At 32.9% G+C, this 27675-nt stretch overlaps 5 protein-coding genes across 10 annotated transcripts in view; 3 read left to right on the plus strand and 2 right to left on the minus strand.

The window, feature by feature from the left end:
- The window catches only part of Gbs-70E (Glycogen binding subunit 70E), a 29407-nt gene extending 25036 nt beyond the window's left edge, over positions 1 to 4371 (plus strand). Inside the window, exon 5 of the mRNA XM_018458029.1 lies at positions 2610 to 4371. The gene's annotated coding sequence lies outside the window, so the exon portion shown is untranslated. The remainder of the gene's footprint in view (positions 1 to 2609) is intronic.
- A 1272-nt stretch (positions 4372 to 5643) lies between these two features.
- Positions 5644 to 10262, minus strand: LOC108729092 (serine protease snake). Its single transcript, XM_018458028.1, has 6 exons — positions 10158 to 10262; positions 9131 to 9285; positions 8439 to 8545; positions 7845 to 8098; positions 7014 to 7183; positions 5644 to 5951 (listed from the first exon to the last, which is right to left on the minus strand). The coding sequence occupies exons 1-6, from the start codon at positions 10231 to 10233 to the stop codon at positions 5784 to 5786; spliced, it is 930 nt and encodes a 309-aa protein (XP_018313530.1). The 5' UTR covers positions 10234 to 10262; the 3' UTR covers positions 5644 to 5783.
- Positions 10263 to 12932: 2670 nt separating this feature from the next.
- On the plus strand, positions 12933 to 19475 carry LOC108729087 (venom serine protease Bi-VSP). Its single transcript, XM_018458015.1, has 6 exons — positions 12933 to 13091; positions 15176 to 15436; positions 16576 to 16840; positions 18283 to 18548; positions 18723 to 18889; positions 19199 to 19475. The coding sequence occupies exons 1-6, from the start codon at positions 13004 to 13006 to the stop codon at positions 19373 to 19375; spliced, it is 1224 nt and encodes a 407-aa protein (XP_018313517.1). The 5' UTR covers positions 12933 to 13003; the 3' UTR covers positions 19376 to 19475.
- A 1491-nt stretch (positions 19476 to 20966) lies between these two features.
- Scgbeta (sarcoglycan beta) lies at positions 20967 to 23743 on the plus strand. 5 transcript variants are annotated; one of them, XM_018458024.1, is made up of 4 exons: positions 20967 to 21330; positions 21740 to 21901; positions 22379 to 22604; positions 22769 to 23743. In XM_018458024.1, the coding sequence occupies exons 2-4, from the start codon at positions 21762 to 21764 to the stop codon at positions 23423 to 23425; spliced, it is 1023 nt and encodes a 340-aa protein (XP_018313526.1). In that variant the 5' UTR covers positions 20967 to 21330; positions 21740 to 21761; the 3' UTR covers positions 23426 to 23743. The 5 variants fall into 5 exon arrangements, with proteins under 5 accessions (XP_018313526.1, XP_018313527.1, XP_018313524.1 ...); XM_018458025.1 differs by having other exon boundaries at positions 21743 to 21901; XM_018458022.1 differs by having other exon boundaries at positions 20967 to 21134.
- An 85-nt stretch (positions 23744 to 23828) lies between these two features.
- Positions 23829 to 26418, minus strand: LOC108729089 (interleukin enhancer-binding factor 2). 2 transcript variants are annotated; one of them, XM_018458019.1, is made up of 5 exons: positions 26306 to 26418; positions 25323 to 25626; positions 24894 to 25200; positions 24574 to 24831; positions 23830 to 24353 (listed from the first exon to the last, which is right to left on the minus strand). In XM_018458019.1, the coding sequence occupies exons 2-5, from the start codon at positions 25617 to 25619 to the stop codon at positions 24067 to 24069; spliced, it is 1149 nt and encodes a 382-aa protein (XP_018313521.1). In that variant the 5' UTR covers positions 25620 to 25626; positions 26306 to 26418; the 3' UTR covers positions 23830 to 24066. The 2 variants fall into 2 exon arrangements, with proteins under 2 accessions (XP_018313522.1, XP_018313521.1); XM_018458020.1 differs by lacking the exon at positions 26306 to 26418 and having other exon boundaries at positions 23829 to 24353; positions 25323 to 25622.
- Between the last annotated feature and the right edge of the window lie 1257 nt (positions 26419 to 27675).

Raw genomic sequence — 27675 nt, forward strand, 5'->3', positions numbered from 1 at the left:
TTGTAATATATCGATAAAGTTATATTTCTCATATGAATTCTAAAAAAAATTCTTATTCTTTGAATGCTTTTCCAAGGTAGAATTATTCCAGACACGAAAGATTTAATTCCTCTCTTTAGAATTAATTAAACGCGTTATGTCAATGCAGGAGGTATCGTATTTTAAAAGTACAACACCGTGGTTTGCCTCGATATCATTCATTATGTATGTACGTACATATTTATCCGTGAAGATATGTACAGGACGCCTCAAATAAAGTGCTATTCTAGATTTTTCAATAAATATGAATGAAAATATTTTCCAAATGGAAATCCGCTTGAAATATTGGACCTCTACATTAGCACTGTATTTTCTCGCCTTTCTCTTTTTACACTATTTGCTATTTTTAACACTTATTAATTTGATTATTGTTTCTTATTAGTGTAACACATTATTATACTTAGATATTTCTTTAATGTTTGTAAATTATTACAATATTAATATATTATGATATTAATACTCATTATTATGATATATTAATTATATTTTATTATGGTATATTAATATTTAACATCATCAGGATTTAATTTTTCTTTTCATTGTAAATTTTTCTCTCGATTATACTGTTATATCGTTGTTATACTCCTTATTTGCGAAGAGTATCTGGCACCGCTCGACAACATCCGGCAGTATATGTACAATTTTTTGATGCCAAACAATCCGATGGCCTCTTAACCCTCAGATGTAATTATCACCTCGTTTGAAAGTTTTATACACGAAAATATAATTTCTCGGTAACCCGATATCGCTGTAGTTGCATGTGCGCGATAAGAGGAGTTGCAGGAATAACTTTAATCCTTGAAGTGCATCAGAGGGTTGAACTCTCGCGAGCGAACTTTCCTTATCTGTACGTTTCTCAACATTGAGACAGTTTAGCAATGAATTGTATCTCCGGTGCGGAGGAAGTGCGCGACTTCTGAGATATCCTGTAGACATTATTCGAGGCGTGGTTGCGAGAAGTAGTGGCGCAGGATCGTGTACACCGTGCGTCCGTGCCGCACCGCGGTCACGCCGTGTGGTACCACGCCTTGGTGATCACCGAGAGCGAAAAAGAGAGAGTGAGTGTAAGAGGGAGGGAGAGAGAGGAAGAAAACGAAAAAAAAACTTTGGAACGTCTAGACGCGTGGGACGGACCGGGGTAATCTCGACTTCTCGACAACCTCGAGCGGTTGGTGCTCGTTGCCTGCTTGCTCGCACAGTGTTTGCATGCGTTCCCGTATATGTAATACATACCTACGTGCACGACACATGCATTCCGTGTCGCCGGGAAAAAGGCAGCCGTCTTAATTGCTGAGCATTGTTAACCGCCCCTGGAAATCTCAGCCGGTGGTCGCCCGAGAGCTCTCCCGATGCGTTTCAATTCTATCGCCAAGACCAAAAGCACTTTTAATCATATTCGAACCGGTCTATGCCTTTTAATCGTATTCGAACTAGTCTATGTAGACGAAAGGAAAAAGAACATTAAATTTTTTGATGTCTTCTTAGTAATTATATCCCGCCGTTTATATTACATAAATTAGAAAGAGTATCCCTAACGTCAAATTAAATTAATGATTAGTTTTTGAAACTGGTTAAAACTCGATGCAATGATATGCTATGCATTTTAAATGTAGATTGATTGGCTTTATCACGACTTGTAATATATCATCAATCCACTATTTTCTATTTTTATAATTGCAGAATTTTCCTCATGCATTTCTTAAAAGTATTGCGTTTTGATTGATCGTATCTCATTGCATCCAGAAGATGATATACAGAAATTCATTGAGTGCTTTAAATCTTATTTGTTATATATAGTACACTGGAAAAAAGTCTGGTAATAATGAAGTCTAGATGGTATCCAGTAAACATATTGTTACATGTAACGTAAATGTAACATGCAATGTCAGGTCAACAAGATAACTGTAATATAACACAGTATGTTATACTATTACAGTTATCTTGCTGAGTTGCTAACAATTTGCAAAAATAGTTTCAATTAAGTACGGTTATAATGTTTAAATTAAAAAATTAAAACAAACTAAGATTTTCTAAATATTATCTTACATTTCTAATTATTACCAAAAGATTGGTTACTTTTATTATGCTTGGTATTTTTACTAATTGTAAGTTTTGCATCAATACACGTAAAGAATGATTCTGTTGAGGTATCTGAAAATTTTATTGGATATAGATCTGAAAATAATTTTGAGATTATCAAAACAATTATATATATTAAAAATTAAAAAATTATTAGCAATGCTGCAAACAGTTTTGTCATTCTAGCAATCAATTTGAGCGTCCTAGATTAATTATTTTGATGATCCAACAAAATTATTTTCAAATCTATCTAACTAAATTTTTGGATACTTCAACAAAATTGTACTTGCCGTGTGTGTATATACTAAACAAAATACATTTAGTAACATATTATCAGACTTTTTCTAGTGCATTCTACCACAATTATTGTTTTGCTGCTTTTATTTATTAATTATACTTAACGCACATTTTCGATTCTTATTTTCTTGTTATATATTATCCAAATCAATCGAAGTTGCGCATTGTCTTAGCATATATCGTTATTGTTCCAGGTTTTAGCATCCGCGTCATCGTACGACCGGTTCATGAAAATCATTCAACGTCTGCCTCCAGCTATAACATCAGTACCCACGCTCGCCAATGCGGACACCATCGTCGCACGTTATCTTCTCAAACGTTCTCTTCTTCCTCCTCCGTTTCTTCATTCCTGGGATTTTCAGCCCGCCTGTGAACAGGAGTCCGTCTTGAGCTTCCACCCTCGACTTGATCCAAATCTCGCTGGTCTCGTCATATCGGCCAATGTCATAGTTCTGTAAGCTTTCTCCATTTCTTCCTTCGTACACTCTTCTTCCTCTTTCTCTTCTTCTCTTCTCTTTTTCTATCTTTCATTTCTTCCTCTCGGCACTGTCAATACTATCTTCTCTGCGAAACACAAGTCATCGCCCGAGTGTGTCAATTATTTTTTATAAGCATAACGAGAGATAGGAAACGCGCGTAGGTCTCGTAAGGTTTCAGTGTAACTAGCATTACGAGATTATTGCGCAAAAAATTGTATTACAATGTGCCTTAGGGTGCCTTAAGGAATTATAGAGGTTTGTCTCATAATGCTCAGCATCGCCCCAGCAACGTAAGCTCATAAAACGTAATCCTTGCAAGCGTCTTTCTACACGCTCTTTAAGCCTATTACTACGTTATTTGAACAATCGTATCATCGTTATCGAGTCGTTGAAAAGTTTTATTATTAACAACTGCGAGAAACATAAGGCAGGTACCGTTCGTAGTCGATGTGAATCAATAGAAAACGACGAGATGATAACTGTTAACGGCAGGTTTATTTTCTGACCGATGCTATATGCCGTTTCTTTTATAGTTCCTCTTTCGGCACGTACCGTTTCGCGATTAGAGAGTAATAAATCATAGCTTCGCACGGTGGACACGAAATTTCGACGGTCGTTACACCGCACTGTTATAATATCCGAATCGAGAAGATAAACGAATCCAGATGTATCTCGTGAAATGTTGAACTACTAATTTAAAGAGCAACTATATCTATTTTAACTACCTTTGGCTTTCACTTTTCACAAGGAATTTTTTAACGAAGATTTATGTCTTATATATATGTATATACAGAGTTAAGCGTATACGTGATACATGTATGTACACACGTTTTGAGGACCATCTGCTTGCTTAAATCAACGCGTTTAAGCTAGAGCTTCAAAATAAATAGAACAAGCGAATGAACTGCGATAATAGCGAATGAGCCCATCGACGTACATTTTGATTACGTCGTGCACGTACGAATGAACGCTGAAACGTACACATCGACCATTAATTCGTGAATATCTACAGAAAAAGAAATCCTATGAGGAATGTATATATGAGTTGAAGTATCATATCCTTGATATTTTCTTCTGGTGTGAATTTGTAAAAAGCATATGTATAATTGTGATTGTTGAAACGTCAGTCTTATTTAGGTATTTACGAGTTGGTAATCAGCGTGATCGCAAAGGCTCGCGTCGGAATAGCAACGGTGGAGTGGAGAATGCTTGTGAATTCACGAATCTTTCGGACGTGGCACCAAACATTTTTTGCCGATCAATTCTTATCTCGTATCTGGCGGGCTTCTACATATGGAGCACCATATAGAGTTTCTTTGAAGTCACTTCTGACTCTAGCTCTTCCAGCACGTTCCAAAACGCTGCCACTTCAATGTGCCTGTGCTCCTTCAAGCCTCTCGTTTGAAATTAAATGCATGTCTCTCTAACTAGTGTGTGGCTTAACGCGCACGGAAATACAATGCCACCCGCGTTGTTAAATGAAAGCAATATTTGAATGCTCAGCGACCTGAGGTTTGCTTTCAGGAAACGAGAGGGCAACCGGAGGCGGCACTGCTTTCGCGGTGAATGAGAGAGTGCTTTAAGTTGCAGAATTGCTGGAAAGAAACGTCGGCATGACTACGAGAAACGGCCAGGCTTCACCCGATGATTTACAGACGCCATTCTACGCGTCCTGCATCGGGCTTTGATAGCAGCATTGTTAACGGAACTGCTTTCTCTGCTCGTAGGGATTCTTTGTAGTTCTATTCCTCAAAGTAGATAACGATTGAGATTCCACTTTCGTTTTGCTTTCTCAGCGAGATAGACTTTAACGTCAAATCTTTCAATGAACGAATTATATTATTTCTACATTTCTTTTATTATCTTCCCTTTCCTTTTCTTTCTATTTTTCATTTCATCTTTCTTTTTCTTTTCTTCGATTCTCCTTTCGTTCTTTTTTGTTCTTCTTCTTTGTTTCTTTCTTCTCTTTACTTTTCAATGCAGCGAATTAAAAGAAGCTGCGAATAAATGTATCGGAAAAATGTAAGATGATTGGTAGTTCTGTTGCGAAGAAGCCAGTTTGTGCACCGGTACTGCTGCTCCAGTTCGAGTTCGTGTCTGTTCGTCGAATATCAGTTGTTAGTCAATATAACGAGACCTCACGCTAGAGTGTGTATGTACATATACGCGTAATTTCCTTTCGAGAGCCGTAAGACTGATAACTTAAATCACATAATGTAAATAATATACGTACTCATTAAGGATTTTAATTGCGTCTCGATGGAAATTTTAAGCATCTCTTATCTTACTGGACGATTACCGAGATATTTCTTCTAATAAGTAGATCACGTCTCTGTAGATTTTTTTATCACATCATAAGTCCTCGTTCTCTTTTCCGTATTTTTACTAGCCACTTGTAATTTAATAATTTTATGTGTGTATCTTCCAATATATACTAGACATACTGTAATACCTATTAAAGTTAATATTACGGCATTGTTTTACCATCTTTTATCCGAACTGTGTGGGTTGAATATTATTCTATTTTTACAGAGCGTATTAGTCATTATATATTGTATACATTTTATCATTGTTGATTGTTATTAATTAGGATGTACTACCTGAGTAAAAATACATAAGTTGCATATGTTCATTACACTGGATCGTACGTATATACATACATTTGGGTACCGCATTGTAAATATACCAATAAATATTATCTCTTTTGCAATAAAAATTATAGTAATGATTATAATATGATGATGTTGTCTGTTATTTTTTATTCTAATTATTCCTCAATTCTCATTACTTCGATAATTTTACACATAATAATCGTTCTTCACTATTTGTTGAAATCGTTGGAATTAAATTTGAGAATCGCGTTTATTGATGCGTTTTCATATTTGATTTTTATGGCCAAACAATATTCTCAATCCAATCAAGATAAGAACTAACTCTGGTATATATCGCGGGCGATGATTTAAAGGCACAAAACTTTCCGAAGCTTGTCACACCAACGATGCTGTACATGCAATAAGGTTCCGCAAGAATTCTTTGCAATGGACCGCCACTGTCACCCTGCAAATATGACAAATTAGACTCTATTCCAATCTTTTCTCAATTCTTTGAACATACATGATGATTATATTTAATAGAAAGAATATTACTGATATTTTTCAGAAGTAAAATTTATCAAATTTAATTAATTTAAATATATTATGTGTATTTACTCTTTATCTATAATGCTTAATGTATATATCTGCTTATATATCTTTAAAATTACAATAATAAATATTAAATCAATAAATAAAGGCTCCTACAGTAAAACTAATCAATAATGATGATACAGTGAAAAAGCCTATGTGAGCCAACACAAGTTCTTCGTGTGTATATGTATATATATTAAAATATAGACGAACGTTTCAACCTTGGTATTGGATCCTCTTCAATGTAATAAATAAAGATGACATTCAATAATAATGAAAAATTGAGTTCTATAACATTCGAGTCGTCAGATCATCTCTCACACAGTCTTGACACCTCGCGGTAGCAACATCATTTTTGTAACAGACCATCGTTAAACCTAATCCATGTAAGTTAAATTGACCTATGATAACTTTAATCTGATTTTATTAATTTCCTTTATTTGATTATTTTTAGTGAATTAATTCTAAATTACTTGTTCTATTCCGCAAAATACAACAGACGTTAAAGAAGAATTCAAACATTGACAATAGTTTAGCGATGATCTGACAACTCGAATATTATAGAACTCAATTTTTCATTATTATTGAATGCTCTCATCTTTATTACACTGAAGAGGACCCAATATCAGGGTTGAAACATTCATCTGTATTTTAATTTAATTGTAATATATATACATATACACACGAAGAACTTGTGTTGGCTCACATAGACTTTTTCACTGTATCATCATTATCGATTAGTTTAAAATTACACATACATATATAAATTTCTTTAGTCTTTAAATTAAAATCGGAGACTCTCCGAAAGTCGAAATGTCCAAAAATAAGTAAAGAAATTGATGTAAAATTCTTAATCTGAGGAACATAAAAGGTATTTTCGTAACTTTATTTTAAAAAATAAAAGATTTAAAAATAATTTTAAACAATTTTTCACCTGGCAAGTGTCTTTGCCGCCTTCCATTATGCCGGCGCAAAGTAAGCTCGATATTAAACCATCGGGCAGCCGCCGAGTACCAAGATCCTCAGCGTAAGCCTTTTTACATTCATCTTCAGAAATGTAGTTCAACTGGACTTTCATCAATTCGTTGCTGCCAATACTGGATTCTGAATAATATCTCACATTATATCTCTCAGTACGCAAAAAAAATATAAATAAAAAAAAAATGATATAAAATATTATTATTAAATTTAATATAAACATGAGAATTAAAACACTAATAAAAATAGTTTTGTGGTTCTAAGAATAAATCAAATATAAATAGAATGCCAATATGAAGCTCTGTGATTATTAGTGCGTAAATAATATATAATATTTATAAGGCGATAAGGCGAACGTTTCTGGATTTGAATTCTCCTCAATGCGGAAGTCAAGTACAAACTAGTTTGATCCAGAGTTGAAACATTTGCTGTTAACTTTATTGGTAAGTATATTTCAATTGTTTGAATCTTATCGCCTTATACATATATTATTTACGCATCAATAACCGCGAAGGCTCATGGACATTTTATTTATATTTACAACATAAGAAGTTTAAGTCTAATCTATAATAAGTTCTTTGCTTCCTGTTTCTTGCCTATTACCGCTTTTTACTTTTTGCTCTTTTTGCCTCTTATTCTGTTTTTTCTCTAGTCGCTCGAGATAAAAATAACGAACAAAACAATAAGAAATATGATTGTCGATAAAACAGTCGCAAAAAGCAAGAAGTAAAACGCAAGAAACAGGAAGCAAAGATCACATGTAGATTGGGCTTTAAAAGATACTGACCGTAGGATGTTTTCCCAAATCCAGAGGCGATAGCACTTTTTCCTGGTAACTGAGATTCTATTTCGAGGCACGCGGGTCTCACTCGAGGATTCAACTCCAATAGTTGTTCAAGCTTGATTAACGCTATATCGTAGTATTTGACCGAAGATTTATAATCTGGATATTTAATTCTTTCCGCGACGTTCCTCTCCTGTACAGCATCGCCGGGAGCTAACAGATCAATTAAGCCGACTCGCACTTTGCTTGCGGGACCTCTGAGAAACACGTAGATAATTTAATAATAGGATACAGCGGAGATTTTTCGTCCATTTCTCGAGATAATAGGGAGTGTTTGCAATAACGTAAATCCAGATACGGTGAACGCTAAATTCACGTTATCCTTTTCTTAATTAGTTGTTAAGAAGAAGAACCTGACCTTATATATATAGCGTTCACCGTATCTGGATAAATGGTGTTGCAAAAACTCACTATTGTTCATATTTCCGAGCAGCACATATTATAGTCCCGCCCTAATATAAGTTTCTATTTGATATCCAAAATTGGTGATAATGTAGTAATGATGTAAGTGCGGAAAAATAATTGTAGAAAAATTACTTGTCCGGGGATTCCATACAGTGCGCCGCTGTCAGAATAAAATTCTCGGAGATGATGCTTCCTCCGCATTGCCAGGACACGTCTTGTTTGCCATAACCGATCACTGCCTACAATATGGAAAATACTGCTCTGTTAATTACTTTGGTGATTAAAATGTTATATGGAAATCTATATTGTGTTGTTATTAGAAGGGATTTTCCTGAATGACACGTTTTAAGGATCGAATATGAAAGCGAATGCCGTGTATTGCGTGTTAAACATGTGACAATAAAAAAACAAAAATTTTTTAACAAATTAGTTTATTTAACAAAAAAAATAATAAAATTTAATATTTGCAATTATTATTTTCTATTTTTAAAAATTATAGGGACGTGCATCCTATATTTTACATGTATTAAAAATATATTTTTTATTATATTTTACATATATTAAATTTTATGTTTTTCTGCATATTTATGATTACTTCAATTTTATATAAGCATAAATTTTACATCACATTGTTTACGTAACAGTCATGTTAGTGACAGTTATATTAATATCATATTCTATTAAATAATTGAAATTTAGAAAACAACTTTCATTGTTTACAAATGTTTATGCTATATGTTTGTCATAACATTCGACAACATTATATGTTACTTTTTTTATAATTATTTTGCAGATTGTAGCGATAAATATGTATTTATTCTCACCATATGCGGAAATTCCGCGTGTTTCGCTTGGATTCCGCCGATGATTAGAGGTGTCTCGACAACGGCGCAGCGGGAGACTTTATTCGAGCCGGCATTGATACGTAAAGTCGGCGAGTTCTCGGTTTCGTAAACCAAATCGGCGTATTCCTTACATTCTACGAAGAAGCGGGGATTATGCAAATTAAGATCGTAGCGGAAAATGGGTGGGAAACGATGCAAACGACGATTTATGGTGCAATTACGATGTGAGGGAATTATGGGAATATATGGAAATTACTTTTGTTACTCATTTATACGCGTAATTCTTTTCCTGCAAAATGCGTAGTTCATTAATTTATTATTGCATGATTACTTAATGCATCTCCTGCGAAACGCGCACCTATTTGTACGATCTAAACAAATTATACACTCTTGTAATCACTGAGCACATATTCGCATAATGAAAAATAGTTCTAGAAACAATTTATTAAAATCGATTTATTAAACATTACACATTTCCACAGAAGTAAATTTGTGATGCAAATTGTGTGATAATAACTATCTACGGCAACAAAATGTTTCGAAACATTTTGAAACATTTTGAAACATTTTGTGATTGGCCGATTAATTAATTTTTATCTTCTATTGGTCAATCAAATGCTTTGAAACATTTACAGTATTAAATAAACTGCAGTTAAAGTCACAAATAAAATTAGAGTTGATCTTCCTGTAGCAAAAGTTTTACGGAAGATTTTACAGAAGCTCTATAAGTCTCTAAATTAAGCATTGTTCTTATTTTTTAATCACTTTTAGGAGTTTAATTTAAACAGATATTTTTTTAATTTTGTACTTAAATGCTACAATATTTAATAGTAAAAATTATAAAGTTGCCATGATTTTTAGTTCAATTTCTATCCATAAAAAGTTAATTTTTAATTTGGCAAAAAATTAGGATACATTGGAATCATGATATGTGTGCATACATTCGAAATAAACAATTCTTCCAATCCGATCGCGGATATAACGAAGCAAACAGGCTATCACTAACTTTCTTCACTTTTTCGCGCCGTAGAATTCCTGAGTAAAATTGTGACGAACAACGCGATCGCAAGCTCTCTGTGCATATTGTAAATCCAATACACGGTGTACCGACACTTTCGTCGAACAAAGGCCTTAATAGCAAATTCTCGCTTTAAAAACAACGGATAATGCGTAACGAAGTGCATGCGGGTTGCCAGACGATGATATCGTTTATTAACGATTGGCGATCCGTGAGTCGAGGTGTCATTAATGATATTAGCGGAACTACAAGCAATGACGTATCCACTGAATTCTTCCTGGTGCATTTCATAAAGTATTTGCGTCTGTTTCCAGTAAGTAGGTACTGTACCTTAATAATCAGTTATTTCATAGAAAAACTGCGTTGTGTTCTGATTTAACCACATATCATTACTCACGCTCACGATAAAAAATAGTTTTCTTTTTACACACACACATAACACACACATGTGTCAATTGAACAAAACATTAACTTAAATTTCAGATTTAACAAAAGATGTTTTATAAATACTTGAATGTATGAATCTCAAAACAATTTTTTTACAGCTACTAAAATAGATTATTATTTGTAGTAGTTATTTTCGATATTGCATTTGCCATGTTGATGAATAAGTCTTTAAGTAACTTTCATAAAATAAAGATTTGTTTTATAAAATAAAAATTTTTTTTATAAAATAAAGAGCAAGAATTGTAAAATTTTGTTTATCACGTATTAGCCCCTGAGACATAATTCGCGAGAATTTTGCTAAGAATGGTATATACCTTCTCCAAAAGCGTTCACAAATCCCATTTAATTAATTCAGAAACCATTTGATTATTATTACTCAAATACACACTACATCCTTCTGCGTTATTACATATCCTAGAATGCGTAGAACATAAATTTTGCACATTTGACACTTTACTTTATTCATAAAGATATTTCTTTCATACAGATTCATATTTTCCGCGAAACCATTAATTTGTTTGTCTCAGAATAATTAATGTATTACTAAACTTATGCTAATTGTATATTATCGTATTAACTTCTTGCAAGTAACATTTTAAAAAATGCTACATCCCTAGATGTGTACACGTGTTTCGTTCTTAATGAAATTGGCCTTATCATCCATTGGGCCTTTGGCAGCGTCGTAACGTCGATCATGATGGATCGAATCGGATTTGTTCCATGTATTAAGTTCAACGTTTGACGTATCGAAAAATATCTAATCATCATTAGATTTCTAATAAGTTAGTAATATGTAGCCCATAAACGAAATAGTGGTACCATAAAAGAAATAAATTATATTAATCATAATAATATCTAAGAAAGTTCTGCAAAGAAATCACAAAAATTTCCAAAAAATCTCTCTCTCTCTCTCTAAATCTCTCTCTAAAGTAAATCAAAGACTGTTATCCTTGAACTTTGTATCAAGACTTCTTTTAAGAAAGTTAACATACGTTTCCATTATCTTTACATTTATTTTAAGTAAATTAACATAGTATTTCCCATATATATTGAATGAATACGGTAAGAAAACCATCGTAATATAATAAAAATGCAGAATATATAATAAGAGATAGATATGACTAACACAGATACAATCCTAATATCGATCTACTTTGCGCATTATATTAATGAGAAATAAAATAGTTGTTTCTGTTTTCCTTGTTTTTACTCTTACGAAATTGTCGATTTCCTCTGCGTTACATAAAAAACAAGAGAATATATCAATACATATACAAATGATACAATTGTATGAAATATTGTACTGAGAAAAGAATTGTTCATTTATCAAAATTAATTTAATTTGTTTTTATTTCTTTCGACAAAAAACATATTATATTTTACTTAAATACATGCATCCTCTAACAAAAAAGATGAAGAACTAAATTAAATTAGTTTATATCTTTATCTTTTTTGTTAGAGGATGCATGTATTTAAATCAAATAAACAATTTTTTTCTCAGGATATAAATTGCGGAAAAAATAATGTTATAATAGTAATATTAGATCTACTTTGAAATAACCTTGTCAATTTAATAGCATATTAATGAAACAAGTAAATACTTGTTTTATTAAAATAAGAATATTGAGTAAATAAGATTATTTCCAAATTAATGTTATTAATACAACATCATTTTTTTTCATATCAAACGAAAAGGCTGTGAGTCTTTTATTCACAATCTTTTATTTCAAGAAAAGTATAAAAGTATAAAAAATATTTCAGGTATTAATCAACACATCCAAATAAGGAGCGACTTTTGTGAGAAACCGATTCCATGCATGAATGCACACAAAATCATATATGTACATTGCATTATTCATTGGATATCTATGGAATTAATGATCCTAGTCTATATTTCAGTTAAATTCAAAGTCGAAGTAGGCAGAGATAACTTTTTGGTATCGTTTTTCGTGACGACAGCAGCATGATAATAATTCGCGTGAAAGATACATATTCGCATATTAAAAATGGAAATTACAGAAATTACAGCGATTTCAATCTAAGTCGCATAAGAATTACGAAGGCTTCAATTCCTGTTACAGATCGCTTGCGGCACGCGACAACTGATTGCTCTTAATCATCCATCGTTAGATCGTTTTGCTGAAATCTTCCTCGAAGACGCAAATGAAATCATACGTACGATCGACTGATTTATCAAGAAGTACATCACAAGAATGACCTCGTGGTTCATCACCACCACCGGGGCGAACGAGCGATCGAGTGGGGATCGGGAAAAACAGAAACGCATGGAATAAACGTGTTAGACGAGGTATATCTTCCATCGCCGACGAGTCTTTGCGATCAGTCGAGAAAATAGTGTGATCAAGGCTGACCAAGGCTGATCGAGGATGCCAGTGAACGTGTCGATCGCCTCATCGTTATTATTATTGGTGTTGGTTTCGATCCTGTCACCGACACATGGAATGGACATCGGACGTGAGTATTAGTTCACTTCGCTAAAAATACGGGAACGAATATATCAAGCACATTCTTCTTGGTGAATGGAAAAGTCTTTCGAACTACGTGCTGTATACTAAACAAAATCTTTTGTACAGCAATATGTTTCTTTGATGTAACTCTCTGATTTTATAAATGATTATATAATATATTTAATATACAATTCTAAATGTATTATTTGGTTCTGTATAATTTCTTTACTTTTAATTTTGCATGCAGAAGAAGAATAATTACTTGATAATCACGCGCCAGGTATCAACGATTAGGTTTGTGTTTATTCGTGTAATATACTCTGTCATACAATTTAATATTCGACATAATGATTTAATGACAATTGTAAAGTTTGTAGAGATACCTCTGATATTGAAAAAGAAGCCTATGTTTTTAATTTATTATAGCAAATAAATTCATTGCAACGACCTTGTTAACAAGAAAGATCAATCAATTTTGTATCTCATTAAGATGACTTATATATCCTCAAGTAAAAAAACTCATTATAAAATCAAAATGACATCAAAATGGCTCTAAAATAATTAAAAATCACTTTTCAAATGATTCATTTTAATGTCATTTTGATATTATTGCGATTTGTTGTTCTGCTTAGATCAGTCTCAATTCTTTTTAGATTCGTGAAAAAAACATGTGGCATAAAATAAAATCTTAAATACTTGAAATAAATTTATGAAATGCCTTTCGATTAGTCTAAGTAATTTGTTATATTTATACTCTGTATATATTTACTAAAATCTCAATTGTTACAACTGTCTTTTTTTCTTTAATAAATATCTTAAAGCTATAAAATAATTCAAAACTCGAAAAGTCTCACATTAATCTGTCTCATATCTTTATTCTTAAAATTTTAGTCGCAAATTCGAATCGAAAAAAATATTTTTAAGTAGTAATCATTAATTTTATCAAGAAACAGAATAGGCTGTAGCGAATAAGTCAATAAATGTATTAATGCCATGCTTATCAGAGCCAACACAAGTTGTTAAAGTATATAACAATTTATTTATTTCAACATCTGACAGATTTTGATATAGAAACATTCATGAAACTTTCTTTAAAACTTTATAACTTATCTTGTGCAACTTAAAAGTGCAAGTAATGACGTCGAAACGTTTATTAACTATATAGATAAGTAGGAAATCTATACAACCATTTCTAACATCATATTAACTGTATTTTAAAACTTGTAATATAGGGGAGAGTGGTCTAAATCGGATCATGTTCTAAATAGGACCTTTTTAATTTAAATGAATACGGTTAAGCAGATTTGCGTACTATTTATAACGTAAAGTCCTTATAAGACACCGAACATGTGATAGCAGTTTGACAGTTCTCTGTCATAACATTCATAAAATAGAGGCAAATATGTATTTTCAGCCATCGTGCGAAAATTTTTTTAAAAAAGAAAACCCTTGTAAATCATTATTTAAAAGGTGTTAAAAATTTGAAAAGTAATTGATTTAAGATAATTAAAGATTGTAGAATTAAAAAATATCAAGCATTTCGTGATCACTTTTGCGGTTTATTGTAAAATTTGTTCCAAAGTTCGAATGGACCCGTGTCCAAATCGTCTACAAATAGTTATACAATGAATAACTTATAGCCCTATCGATTAAATTTTAATCATATAGATGTTATAAAAACTACAAATAGTTATACAATCAACGTTAACTTTTTAGTTGTATAATTTTCTGACATGTAAGTTGTACAAACGTTTTATAGTAGAGTTGTAAGAACTTTTTTATAATTTTGTTTCTTGCGAATATAAAATAAAACATCTTCAGTGTGAATCTGGTCAATCTTAGTTGAAAAATAATCTAAACGTGAATGCCGTACGTGAATGTCGCAACAATTTACACTATTATATTTAACAAATTTCCAAATTGATAAATTCAAAGTGGTGACAATAAAATTGTTAATATCTAAAACGGCCAACCAAATTGTTAATATCTAATCCTCAAATTGTCTGATTTGATGATAAACATGCGAGTAAAATTGTCTGATTATCTGATTTTATCAAAAATTTGTTAATATGTGTCTTTCAAAATTTTCAGAGCCATGCACGGTCGACAATTCATCAGGTGAATGCAAGCTTTTACAAAAATGTTCAAAAGTATATGAAGAATTGTTAGCAGGCAAAATGCCTAGTAAAACCTGCGGATTTTTAAATTTCGAGCCAATAGTATGTTGCCCAAAAATAAATACGATCACTCAACCAACTACAACGCCGGCACCGCAACAGGAGAGTACAGTAGGAACAGATACAGTACGACCTTTGAAATTAGATGGATCAAGGGGATCTGTAGCACGAGCAAGTAAGAAAAAAATTTGTCTTCAACCTATTCTCTAATCAAAGATAAGGAACGCTAGAACAGCATCAACATTTGTTGAAACTAGCGTGCAATTTGGTCTATACTTCTATCTCTTCAGAAGAATTCTTTACGTAAACATACAATACGTAAAAGCATACGGTTTCTTAAGTATATGTAAACAACTTCTAGCAATGATGAACAATCAGTTTATTAATGTTAAATCAGCAATATAGACATTTTCAACAAACTCGAATGGAAAATGAGATTTCTGATTACTTATTAAGAATCTTTAGATTGATAATGTCAGTAACGAGAAACCACAGAATAAAAATTCTTACAAAACATATTAAAATGGAAATACTTTCTAATAGCACAATATTTGCTTTTAATACGATACATTTGTAAAATATGTTGAATAATTGAGAACAAGAACTACAGTTATAATGATAGAAAGCCATTAATTTTTACTTTAGAATACTGTAAAACACTCGTTAGTCAATTTCTTCAATTTTCTGAGCATAAAATAAATGAAAAGTGCAATTATCATTTTATTTTGTAATAACAATTGTATTTATTTTGTAGTAGAAATCGTGTTCATTTTCGACAATTATTGTTATATTTACTTTCTGTTTTATTTTCTGGTTAGGCAATTAATTCAATTTCAAATTATAATTATTTATTGATTACCGGGACACAAAAAAATTTTTGGTATACTTATTATAATTCTATTTTCTATCAATTGCAAATATTATTTTATTAAAAAATAATCATATTTTTTAATACAGTTTGTAGAATTTTCTTTGTTTTTCTCGTTTCTGACGTCATAATTCAAAATAACTGCAATGAATAAGCAGGAGCATTAAAATAGTTTTTTCTTCTTTTGCGCTATAGCTTGATGTTAAAAAAATATATCACATACACACACATATACAAAATCTCGCACGTAAACACTTCTACGAAATTATACTTATATATAAAATAAATATAGACAAATAAATTCGTATTAAGATCTTAAAAAGCAAAATAAAAAATCATAATTTGTCAAATAAGAAGATTAATCAGGATATGATAGAATTAATTAGAATATGAGTTCAACTCGAGTTTTATTACGTCCTCTTAAATTAATATTTTCTTTTCTTTAGAATGCGCGGAAAACGCGGAGGCTGTTTTCGGTTTTGAAATACCACCCACACTTACATTTGACCGAAAACCTGTCAACAAGTCACTATGCGCCCTGTCAACACGCAAACTGATCGTCGGTGGCAAGAAAGCCGAAGCGAAAGAATTTCCGCATATGGCAGCCGTTGGTTTCGACGGTCGTGATAGAATCTTATGGGTTTGCGGCGGTACCTTAATTTCCAAGAAAATTGTTTTGACAGCAGCGCACTGTACTTGGACAGCAGACTGGTAAATTTTGACGGTTTTGTCTTTCTTCATCTTTCATTTATCTAATGCTTAGAAAATTGATGAATAAAATGACCAAGATTGCTTTTACAGTATTCTAAAACAAAAATTAATGATCTTTCTTATCATTATAATTGATTTGAAATCTATATTTTTTTCCAAGTTTTTTTTGAGATATTAATCCAGCAAACAAGCTAACGTTATTCATCATCATTTTGATGTCCAAGACGTCATTTTGACGTCAAAATGACGATAAATAACGTCAGCTTATTTGTTGGGAAAGGATTACTTTTATAAACAATTTTGAGATTATAAAGAAAACGAAGCCCTCGAGATACGATTAAATAATATATTAAAATAAATGAGATACTTAGATTAGATTATATTATTTATTTTCAGTATGTTTTTAAATATTCTATTTTAGAGCCATTTATCATCAAAATATTTAACTTTGATAAAAAATTAATTGAAAATAATCACATTTCAAATCTTACACTGAAAAAAATTTCCTGAATCTAACTAATATTTTCTTTAGTAATATACTATAACAAGGAAACGTTTCTAAGTATAAATTTCATAATAACGTTAAACTTTACAGATTTATTCCTTAGGTAACCAGAAAATGAATTTCAACATTTGTAAGCTTTATTTTTGCGATATAAATAAAAAAATTAAATATGTCCAAATTTTTACCATTGGCATGTTATTCTTGCTTGTTAACAAAATATAATTTTTCTGATTGTATTAACACTGCAAAATTTGTAACTTACACCGATAAAAATTGTGGCACTAATATGGCAGATATACATTTTAGATATTGCACTCCAATTATGTAGATAATTGAAAATGTATAGTTCATATGTTATATACAAATTATATAGATTTCAGTGATACTCACGTTGGAGAACATAAGAAACATTTCTGATAAATTACTTACAAGAAATTAAATAAGAAAAATTAAATAATAAAATAATAAGTTAAAAATTAAATTGCAAGTATTTAATAAAATATAATTTAACAAGCAAATACTGAGGAAACAGAAAAAAATATTTATCTTTTTTTATTATCTAAAGTTTTAAATAATGAATTTCGCGTTATCTGCACCACGTGGAGGAATCACCATTGTTGCAGGACTTATTTACATAGTAAATATTTACTAAACGTAAACACATATTATTTAAGTGTTATTATACTTTCCTTTTTGAAATATTTATTTACAATTAAAAAACGTCTACTTAGTACTATTCAAGAAAATATTTAGATTTAGAAAATTCTTTTTTCAGTATAAAAAGTCTCTTCGAAAAGCTCAAATTTATCCTGTCATGCTGAAAATTCAAAAAAGGTGTTTTTTTTTCCGCTCCATTAACTTATTCATTTATTAACTAACGCATTTCGGCAAGTGTTAATAAATAATTATTATAATAAACTTTATTTACTTTAAAAAGGGGAAGCGCAAAATGGGTGCGGCTCGGCGATCTGAATCTCGCACAGTCGAATGATAACGCGAAGCCGCAGACCATCGCAATAGAGAAAAGGATAAGACATCCCGACTACAAACGTCCGTCGGAATATCACGATATAGCTATACTGAGTCTAGCGCAAGATGCTGTCTACGATGCATATGTCAGACCGGCATGTCTTCCAGTTGATTGGCCTGATGTGGGTGAAAATAACAAGGCAGTCGCCACAGGATGGGGTCTAGTCGATTGGGGTAAGATCATAAAAAGAGGAACCCAGCTGTCAAATTGTCAAAACTGAGTTACTAAAATTAATTATTAAGGCTTGTATAAGAATATAACGTGATCTAATTATAAAAAAGGAAATATTTTATTTTTATACTACATATGTATAAAAAATTAATAAGTGCACGTCGCTTATTTTTCAGCTGATGACCAAGGTTCGGACAATCTATTGAAGGTAACACTCAGTTTGGTCCCTCATGACACTTGCAACGCGAGTTTCTTTGACGGCAGCAGTTCCGTGGAGCTCGCATTAGGGATCGTCAACGAATGGCAAATATGTGCGGGAGAAATCGGGAAAGATACTTGCCAGGTAAAATATACATTTGCACCCATCAAAAAGTTTTCATCCCCTTCCGAATAAAAATTTTATTTTAATGCGAGCTTCTTAGAATAGTTTTTGTAACTATTAGTATTAATTAATCCAATTATACCGAAATTTATGTTTGCTTCTTTCCAACTCTCGTTTCTCTAATGAGAGATGAGAGATCAAAAATCCAATTAGCTTCAATTAATCAAAAACTCAATTAGCTTCAACTGAAAAAAGAAACATTGCTTGTATATCCTTTTTATAACAAAAACACTTAGAGGCAAAGTAATCAAATATAATTGTTTATTCAAGGGTGACAGCGGAGGACCACTCGCTGTTTTTAACACGGACCACAAATGCATGTATACCGTAATTGGGGTTACCAGTCTCGGACGACTTTGCGGCAGCATTATACCTGGCGTATACACCCGAATCTATCATTACGTTCCCTGGATAGAGAGAACCGCATGGCCGGAATATTTTAATTAACACATATCATTACACCTTTAATTTAAATGTATCCATTATTTTAGTATTAAGTACATTTTGCTGGACTTAGGCCCGTTTCTACCAACATAGATTAACTTTAATCTTGGTTCAACTAACTCTTCATCTCTTTCTACTTCTAGAAATTAGAAAAAGATGAAAAATAAGTTGAACCAAAATTAAAGTTAATCTATGTTGGTAGAAACGAGCCTTAGAGAATAATATATTCGCTTCCAGTCGTATTAATCTCTTTTTTTTTTTACTATCGATACGTTGATGATATTGTTTTTGTTGCACCAAATATACATATTGAAGAAATTTAAGATTTAATTCTTATCACGAAAAGATAAAATTTACAGTATGGGTACGAATGATAGCATTTAACATATCAATTTTTTATATGTTAAATTGATGGTCGACAATGGAAAAATATATGTATTATCTTTGACATTTATAAAAAATCAACTAAAAAGATTTTGGAAGAGTTATTTAAATTTCTAATCAAATCATCCTATGAAACATAAAAAGAGTGTCATTATTGGCCTCCTTAATAGAATTTTGTTCCTCTCACATATCCTTGCTTCTATCAAAAATTATTTTTTAACTATAAACAATTAGATTAAATCTTACACAAAAAAGATAACAGTTTTAAAGAAGGACTAATGAGAATGATGAATTGACTAAATATTTTACGGGTCATTTGTTTAAGTACATTCCTTTTTATAAGACGCAACAATTCATTCATTTCTAATGCAGACTTATATTGAAAACTCGATCTTAGCAGTATACAGAGTCCATCTTAATCAATCCAATATTTTAAAATCCTTAGGTTTAAGATAAAAATGTTTCAAAAGTTACTGAGTTAGGAGGAAAAAAGATGACCTTGATTGATTTTGAGAGGATGTCCTTCCCAGTGAACACAAGTTGCACGTAACGTATTTGTTAGTTGTAATTTCCCACTCAAGAATATATAGCTGTAACATAACACACGTGTTATATTACGGTTATGTTGTTGAGTGGGAAATTACAACTAACAGATACGTTACATGTAACTTTAGGTTTGTTCGCGTCGCATGCTCTACATGTTCCAACATGTTCCTACTATAGTTCTTACTCATTCCAACGCGCTAGAGTGAGTAGGAGCATATTGGAGCATGTTGAAGCTTTCGATGCGAACAAACCTTTTGTGTTCACTGGGTTAAGATCAGAGATCAAGGTTACTCAAAATTTTTTTAAAGCCCTATTTTTTTATTTCATGTTCATAACTGCTTCAAAATCTTTTCAAAACACTATAATAAAGTATTTTTTTATTAAATACTTATTAGTAATAGTGAGCAATTTTTCCTGAAACATTTCTTAAACTTAAGGATTTTGATATATTCTAATAGAGTGATTAAAATGGACCATCCTGTATAAATACACACCTTATATAATATATAAAAATAAGAAAATTCGAATTAATTTGTGTCTCATGAATTTTTATGACTTCGTTTGCTTGCGGCTTTCAATTTCGTATTTCTCGTATTGTCAAAAAGAAGCGCGAGTATACAAACTCTTCGAGGCGGATGCGCGCAAGATAGAATTCCTGAGGACACTCGGCATTGATCCCTGGACGCGCAAGCGCCGACCGGTGTATCTTCGCCTACTTCCATCGCTCTCGGTCGTCGTAGAATCCGCGAAAATCCGGAACGTAACGCGGTCGTCTATTTTCGTTTATCTGAAGAGGCAGCCGCTTCCCGCGACGCTGCTGATCTCAGCCAAGGTAAGGAAACCGTTCACGAAGTGATCGACTATACGTTTCGCAACGAGACAGATATGCATTCGGTATGAAGAAGCTCGCCGTTTAGTGCGATAACTCACGAAAGACGATCCCTCGATAAGAGCGTTATTTTTTGTAATAAAATGCAAAATTGGTTCTACGGTTTTAATTAAGATTATTGCGATGCTGAAGACACGAGGTATATATCGTTACATATGGGCGTGATCGTATATTAGTAGCTATATTAATGTATTGTAATTTATAGCGATATATTTATAGTGTCGATAAAATTAAATATTGCCATAAATGTACCAGTTTCGAGATATAATTATGTTCGAATGTGTGATATAAGATTTTATATTTTTCTTTTTCTAAAATTATCAAAAAAACCAAAACAAAAAAATCTTAATTTATAATATATTAATATAATACAAAAACTATTATTTTTTAATTAATAAAATCAATTATTTATATTTATAAAATTAATTATCTACGTCCATACTCTTATTATATAATTCTATTTTTTAAATATCTATATTCATAATTTATTTAATCATCTGATTGTTCTATATATATACTTTTATGACAATCTGACATTTAATTTTTAGCAGGTGAACGAAAGAACGTTCGATGTCAGCTCTTTTAGATGTATGCGGAAATGATACCGGGTCGCCATCAATATCGAAGGCCGATGATAATCTGTCCAACAGCGATGGGCCTCTGATTAAAGGCATTATCCGCCAAAATAGTTGCGGCAGCATGCATACGAGGTGAATAAGAAAAGAATCGTGTATTATTATTATAACAATAATTCCTATCCAATGACAGTTCTAATGAAAAATATTTATACTAAAATAAGTCAATCATTAATATCTTTCTCTCTAAAATCTTTGGAGTGGAATATCATTTTAAAAAGTGACAATTGAGCCAATATTGAAATGTGTGGCTTAATTGTCAATTTTTAAGAATGAGATATCACTCTTTAGAATTAGATTCTACTCCAAGGATTTTAGAGAGTTCTTTAGAAAGGTTTACTTGAGTAACTTACGCGACTTAGTCGATTGCTTTACTTATTAATATGCGAACGATTTAAATTTTTTTATATTATCTTAATTAGAAAGGAAATAAATAAGGAATAATCAGAATTCCAAAATGATTAAATAGAATTAGTCAACAATCGATACAATCCGTACTAGATTAAATTAAAATTTCGGATGATTAAGTTTTTGCTTGGGCAATGTTAATAGAACAATCGCCTCTTCGTACGGCATGTCGTCGACGAGCGAAAAATCTACTAAAAGGCGTTACTGTCTCTGGATGTTGACTTTGGTCCTGGCGATAATCGGTCTCTGCAATCTTTTTCTAAACATCACTGTCATCGCTGTTTTGCGCATAAGTCAAGGAATGGAAGCTATAGAAGTAATCCCGGACGAAAATCTTGTCAAGTTCTATGGAAGAACAGATTTGGACGAAGTACATATACATATTTGACATTTAAAAACGAGTAATATATGCATATATAAGAGTATAAAAAAGAAACAATAAAAATGTAATAATGAGATAATCTTTATGCTACTCAATACATCGATGTCTCTTCGTAAATATTGATATTATATCACGTTTCGCATTTTCTAAAGATATCCCTGCAGTCAGGCATCTGCCAGAGTTATGGCGATGAGCCAATGGAAATATCTGGTGATGAAGCTGGGGTGCACGTTGACGTGAAGAGTCGCGGACATACTCACGAAGCATATCCGCATTCGAAGCTAGGCGTCCTACCAAATGGTACCACCATGTCGCAAGTAGAATCATTTGAGGTGAAGGACCCACGTACCGGTACAATCTACTTCACTACAGACTTCCCTAACTTTGGTCTACCAAACGGCGTCGAAACGATCGACGTAAGAATCGCAGAGACTCATCGAATTACGTCGCCGGTCAATGAAAGCCTGGCAATCAAGTCTGACAACGAGGTCTCGTTGCACGGTGCGGAGGGCGTACACATAGAAAGCAAGGACATCGTGTGGAGCGCCGATCTTGACATCTTCTTAAAGAGTGTAAATGGCAGCGTCGTACTGGACGCCAAAGACGGTATTTTCATCGACGTGGAGGATATTCCGGTGGCACCGATGTTCCTGCAGAGCCCGACCACGAGCTACGAGCAGTACAAAGTCTGTGTGTGTATGCCGCAGGGCAAGCTTTTCAAGATACCGGTCCGGCCGGGTGCAAGTTCTCGTATGGTTAATTGCGCGCGAGTCGTCAGAACCCCGGAGAATGATCCTTGCCTACATTAGATTCTAAGTGAAGACTAATGTTTTCTACCATACACTTCGTTACACGCTTAAATGACGTGCATATCACTGCCAAATTGCAAGTACATATAAAATATAAGCATATTTCGAATGTGTGCTATTGAGATTTAATGTGCACACCTCATCAGTAGACAATACGTGGACGAGTATATTCGAAATAGTAAAAAAATCAGCTGATCTCCCAAATATTTACACGTGCATATCACTGCAACATGGTCATTATCCAAATGTTTAAGATCAGATACATTTTTCGATAAAAAAATTTACATAAAACTAATCTTCAGAGGTCAAATCTCTTCATGCCATTTATACAATCATCGTTGAGTATAGATGCTTAAAGTGCTGTAGAAAAATTCTTAGAAATAGAATAAGTTACTTAATCGGGTAGAATGCACATTAATTTATATTTTATTTTAAATCAAATCTCACATTATCATCATCAAATTGCCTATGGTGCAAATACAAACACTATATAAAAGTATAATTTTAAATGTCAACGGAATTCATTCATCATCGAAATATATGTGTGCAAGTATATTATAAATACAATACGTTTTATAAGAAACACCGAAAAGAAAGCTTTTCATACAAAAAGAGGAAATCTCAAAACTTTACTCAAGATCCTAAACACTCTCGGTGATCATCTCCTCGGTACTTTCGTCCATGTCCTCTTGCTGCTCCTGTTCGGTAGGTGGCTCATACGCCTTTTCTAATGGGCTTGCCACTACGCCTCCTGCCCATACGCTCATCTCCACTGCGAGTTTGTTGGTACCTTCCAGTAATGGTCTGTAGCCACCATGAGCCAGTACACGTAGTAATGTTTGAGCAGTGAGACATACGAGATCTTGTTGTTCAAGTGTTAATGCTGTATGCACGCGTATATTGCCACCTTCGCATGGGTCGGAAATACCTGAAAAATATAATTTATGTAGCAATTCTTGCAAAATTATATGATTAAATCGATATAACAAGTATTTGATATTAGAACGTAAATAATTCTTGTAATTCGTCAATCACGCACTTACGAGAATTATCTCTGTAGGTATTGTTTTCTCACTTCTGATATCACGTAGTTTCCATTGGTAACTATATCAAAGATTTTTAATTTTAAGAATAAGTTTTTAATATACCTGCTGATCCTGGGAGAAACAATCCAGAAGCAAGCAATTGCAATACTCTCTTATATGCCTGATTTATTGGCAATGCTTGTCTACTAGGATTGTTCATTATGGCATTATGTGCCAATAGATCCAGCATCCACGGGGTTAATGGCTGCAGACCCTCAAATTTGCTTCTAAGATCACGAAGCAGTCGAATCAGAACTTTAATGCTAGAATGATGAGCGTTTTCCTCAAACCAACGAGAATGTCTGATAGCAGCAAGATGTCCTACGAGAAATCATATTTTAATAATTGCTACGTTATATTGACAATAAAAATACAAAAATTACCTTGACAGATTTTAACGTCCAAGTGTTGCTCCGATTCTAGCTTGCGTAGATTTTGGTGTAACGTCGTTATTAATACGCGCACAGTAGCTTCGTTGTTTCCAATATCGAATCCATATTCCGTTTGAGTAACTCTAAAGATTTCTTTCGGGTTCACAGCCTTCAAGTCGTTATGGACTTTATTCCCAAGAGCCTCTACCGCAGTTTTTGTCGGCAAAGTTTTGAGGATGACAACAATGTCAGCATTATTGTGGCCCTTTATCATCGTACCTTTTTTAAAACTGCCAACTTGTCTTACTTCTTCCAATTGCTACATTAAAAGAGAATACAAGCAAATAATATGATGTCAATGATGTCAAAATATATGATAGAGGTATTAAACAGAAACAGGGATTTAATTTATAAGTGTGCTATGAAAACATGTACACTTACACAAGCTTCAAAGGTTCCTGGTGCAACGATCAGATTATCAAGAACACTCTGTAGCTTAGTTACAAGATTTAAAATGGAAGTCTGTTCCTTTGGAGTAGGGCACATATCAGCATTCTTTTTCACAAGAGCTGACTGGAAATCTGATTCATCTGGAGCAGGTTTAACACGTGGGAAAGCTGCCTCACAAAGTGTATAATCAAATGGGTGTCGTGGCAGAAACTGCTTCCTTGGAAAGCCCATTCCACGACCCATACCACCTCGACCACCTCTGATCATCCCTCCGCGACCTCGTACCATATTGTTTCTACAAAAAAAATTATATTACCGATAACATACATGTAGTAATATGTATAATTTTATACATATAAAAGCCTATTCTATAATTTTTAACAATTGTATTGTCAGTTATAATTGAGAAAAAGTTATAGAATAAGTCCGATAATTTTAAATAAATTTTAATTTAGGAACAAATATAAATTCTGTTGCGTCATTCATATTCTTCATCAAAAATATGATAAATTTCTATGGGGGGAGAATATAATATTCAATAGTCTCACAATCGACTAAACTTTAATTAAAATTTTACATTAAACTACATTTTTCCTCAAATTATATAAACAAGAATTTTTTTTGGTATTGTACTTCTAAAGACTCCAAAGCTTAATTGATAAAATTAATATCTAACAGTTTGATCTGAGTTTTTCTAAATAATTCTGTTAAGCTAGCACATTCTATGTTACAAATTATATTACGCTTCTCTATTTTTAACAAAATAATTTACAAAGTAGAATGTGTATTCACATATTTGATACATAGTAAACGTTCTAGTATTCATTTGTCTGAAATAATAGCAGGGAATCAATATGACGCTCCTGGATAACCTAAGTAATGCACGGGCGGTATTCGGACGTAAATATCGCAGTATTTTCAATACGTGCGCAAAATCAGCACATTTCTATAGTTCACGTAAATAATATACTTACCCAAACGGTGCGAATTGGAAAGACGTGGTGACAGTTTATTAATGAAAATCGAAAAACACGCACAAAACTTGCCGCCTGGCGTCCACCTCTATCATAGATTGCCGTAGATGAGGCACGACTCCGTTCGTATCAGATGGTTCCTGTACCTGCCCTTGCATCTTGCGAACGATTGCAATTCGATTAGCGCCATCTGACTGCCACTTACAAAGTATATTGGTCGCGTTCAGCAAACTCAACTGTTGTGGAGCGGATCCGTGAGCGCTCTCTGCTATTGGTGTATTCTTTTAGATTATCCAATAGCAGCGAGAGCTCACTGATCCGCTCCGCAACAGTTGAGTTTGCTGAACGCGACCATTAATGATATTGCGAATAGATTGATAATATCATAATATCCAATAAAATAAAACTTTTAATGAAAAAAGCAATATGTTTAAGTTAGACAGAACGTATTTTAGATACACTCAACCTTAAAAATATTTTCTACCCACATTAAAAAGTTATTTTTATAACGTTTTCGATCCGTTCGAGTTTGCATCTACCTGGATTGGATTAATCTTTCCTATTGGTTGATGGTACACGCTCTACCAATAGAAGAGCACAAAATGCCATTAATCTAATCCAGGTTGGTGCAAACTCGGACGGGTCGAAAACGCTATTAGTTTGAAGCGATAATAGGTTTGTTCGCGTCGCATGCTCCAACATGTTCCAATATGCTCCTATCACAGCTCCTACTCACTCCAATGCGCTTGGTAGAGATGGGCTGTGTTCCAAATTTACTGCTAGCACAGAAAATTCTACAGTTTACGTTACGTGCACTATAGATATTCAGTGCTGGCAGTCAATTTTGGAACCCAGCCTTAGGCCGGAATCAGACTACGCATTGAAGATTGAGATTGAAGATTGAAGATTAAAATTTGACCAGTGAGGACACAGGAATTTTAGCTCCTATTGTTTTGATTGGTCAAATTTCAATCTTTCAATCTTTAATCTCAATATTCAATGCGTAATCTGATTTCGGCCTTAGAAGGAGCTATGGTAGAAGCATGTTGGAACTTGCGACGCGAACAAACCTAATGACATTTACTTAGGCCCAGTTCCACAACTCATGGTTAACTCTTAACCGAGGTTCAACTTATTCATTGTCTCTTTCTAATTTTAGAATTGGAAAGAGATGAGAAATAAGTTGAACCTCGGTTAAGAGTTAACCGTGAGTTGTGAAATTAGGCTTTATTGAGGGCATTCAGTACTACGACCGCTCACTGAGCGCTCAGAGAGCTCTTGTATCTGTTTGGTCTATATTTTTAGTTCTAACGGAATATGCCAATCAGATGCAAGAGCTCACTGAGCGCTCAGTGAGCGATCGTGCTTCT

This window comes from Mycetomoellerius zeteki, unplaced genomic scaffold (genome assembly GCF_001594055.1).
Source record: "Mycetomoellerius zeteki isolate Tzet28-1 unplaced genomic scaffold, Tzet1.0 scaffold70, whole genome shotgun sequence".
Lineage (NCBI taxonomy): Eukaryota > Metazoa > Arthropoda > Insecta > Hymenoptera > Formicidae > Mycetomoellerius > Mycetomoellerius zeteki.

Excerpts from the sequence above, each read along its gene's own strand:
- LOC108729092 (XM_018458028.1), bottom strand. The coding sequence starts at position 10,233 with ATGCACAGAGAGCTTGCGATCGCGTTGTTCGTCACAATTTTACTCAGG. Across the intron at positions 9,286-10,157 it reads GGCGCGAAAAAGTGAAGAAA|AATGTAAGGAATACGCCGAT; the intron begins GTTAGTGATAGC and ends GCTTCTTCGTAG. Across the intron at positions 7,184-7,844 it reads ATTTGGGAAAACATCCTACG|AATCCAGTATTGGCAGCAAC; the intron begins GTCAGTATCTTT and ends GATATTATTCAG.
- LOC108729089 (XM_018458020.1), bottom strand. The coding sequence starts at position 25,619 with ATGGTACGAGGTCGCGGAGGGATGATCAGAGGTGGTCGAGGTGGTATG. Across the intron at positions 25,201-25,322 it reads CAGGAACCTTTGAAGCTTGT|CAATTGGAAGAAGTAAGACA; the intron begins GTAAGTGTACAT and ends CTTTTAATGTAG. Across the intron at positions 24,832-24,893 it reads GGACGTTAAAATCTGTCAAG|GACATCTTGCTGCTATCAGA; the intron begins GTAATTTTTGTA and ends GATTTCTCGTAG.
- LOC108729087 (XM_018458015.1), top strand. The coding sequence starts at position 13,004 with ATGCCAGTGAACGTGTCGATCGCCTCATCGTTATTATTATTGGTGTTG. Across the intron at positions 18,549-18,722 it reads ATGGGGTCTAGTCGATTGGG|CTGATGACCAAGGTTCGGAC; the intron begins GTAAGATCATAA and ends CTTATTTTTCAG. Across the intron at positions 18,890-19,198 it reads TCGGGAAAGATACTTGCCAG|GGTGACAGCGGAGGACCACT; the intron begins GTAAAATATACA and ends TGTTTATTCAAG.
- Scgbeta (XM_018458024.1), top strand. The coding sequence starts at position 21,762 with ATGTCAGCTCTTTTAGATGTATGCGGAAATGATACCGGGTCGCCATCA. Across the intron at positions 21,902-22,378 it reads TGCGGCAGCATGCATACGAG|AACAATCGCCTCTTCGTACG; the intron begins GTGAATAAGAAA and ends CAATGTTAATAG. Across the intron at positions 22,605-22,768 it reads GAAGAACAGATTTGGACGAA|ATATCCCTGCAGTCAGGCAT; the intron begins GTACATATACAT and ends CATTTTCTAAAG.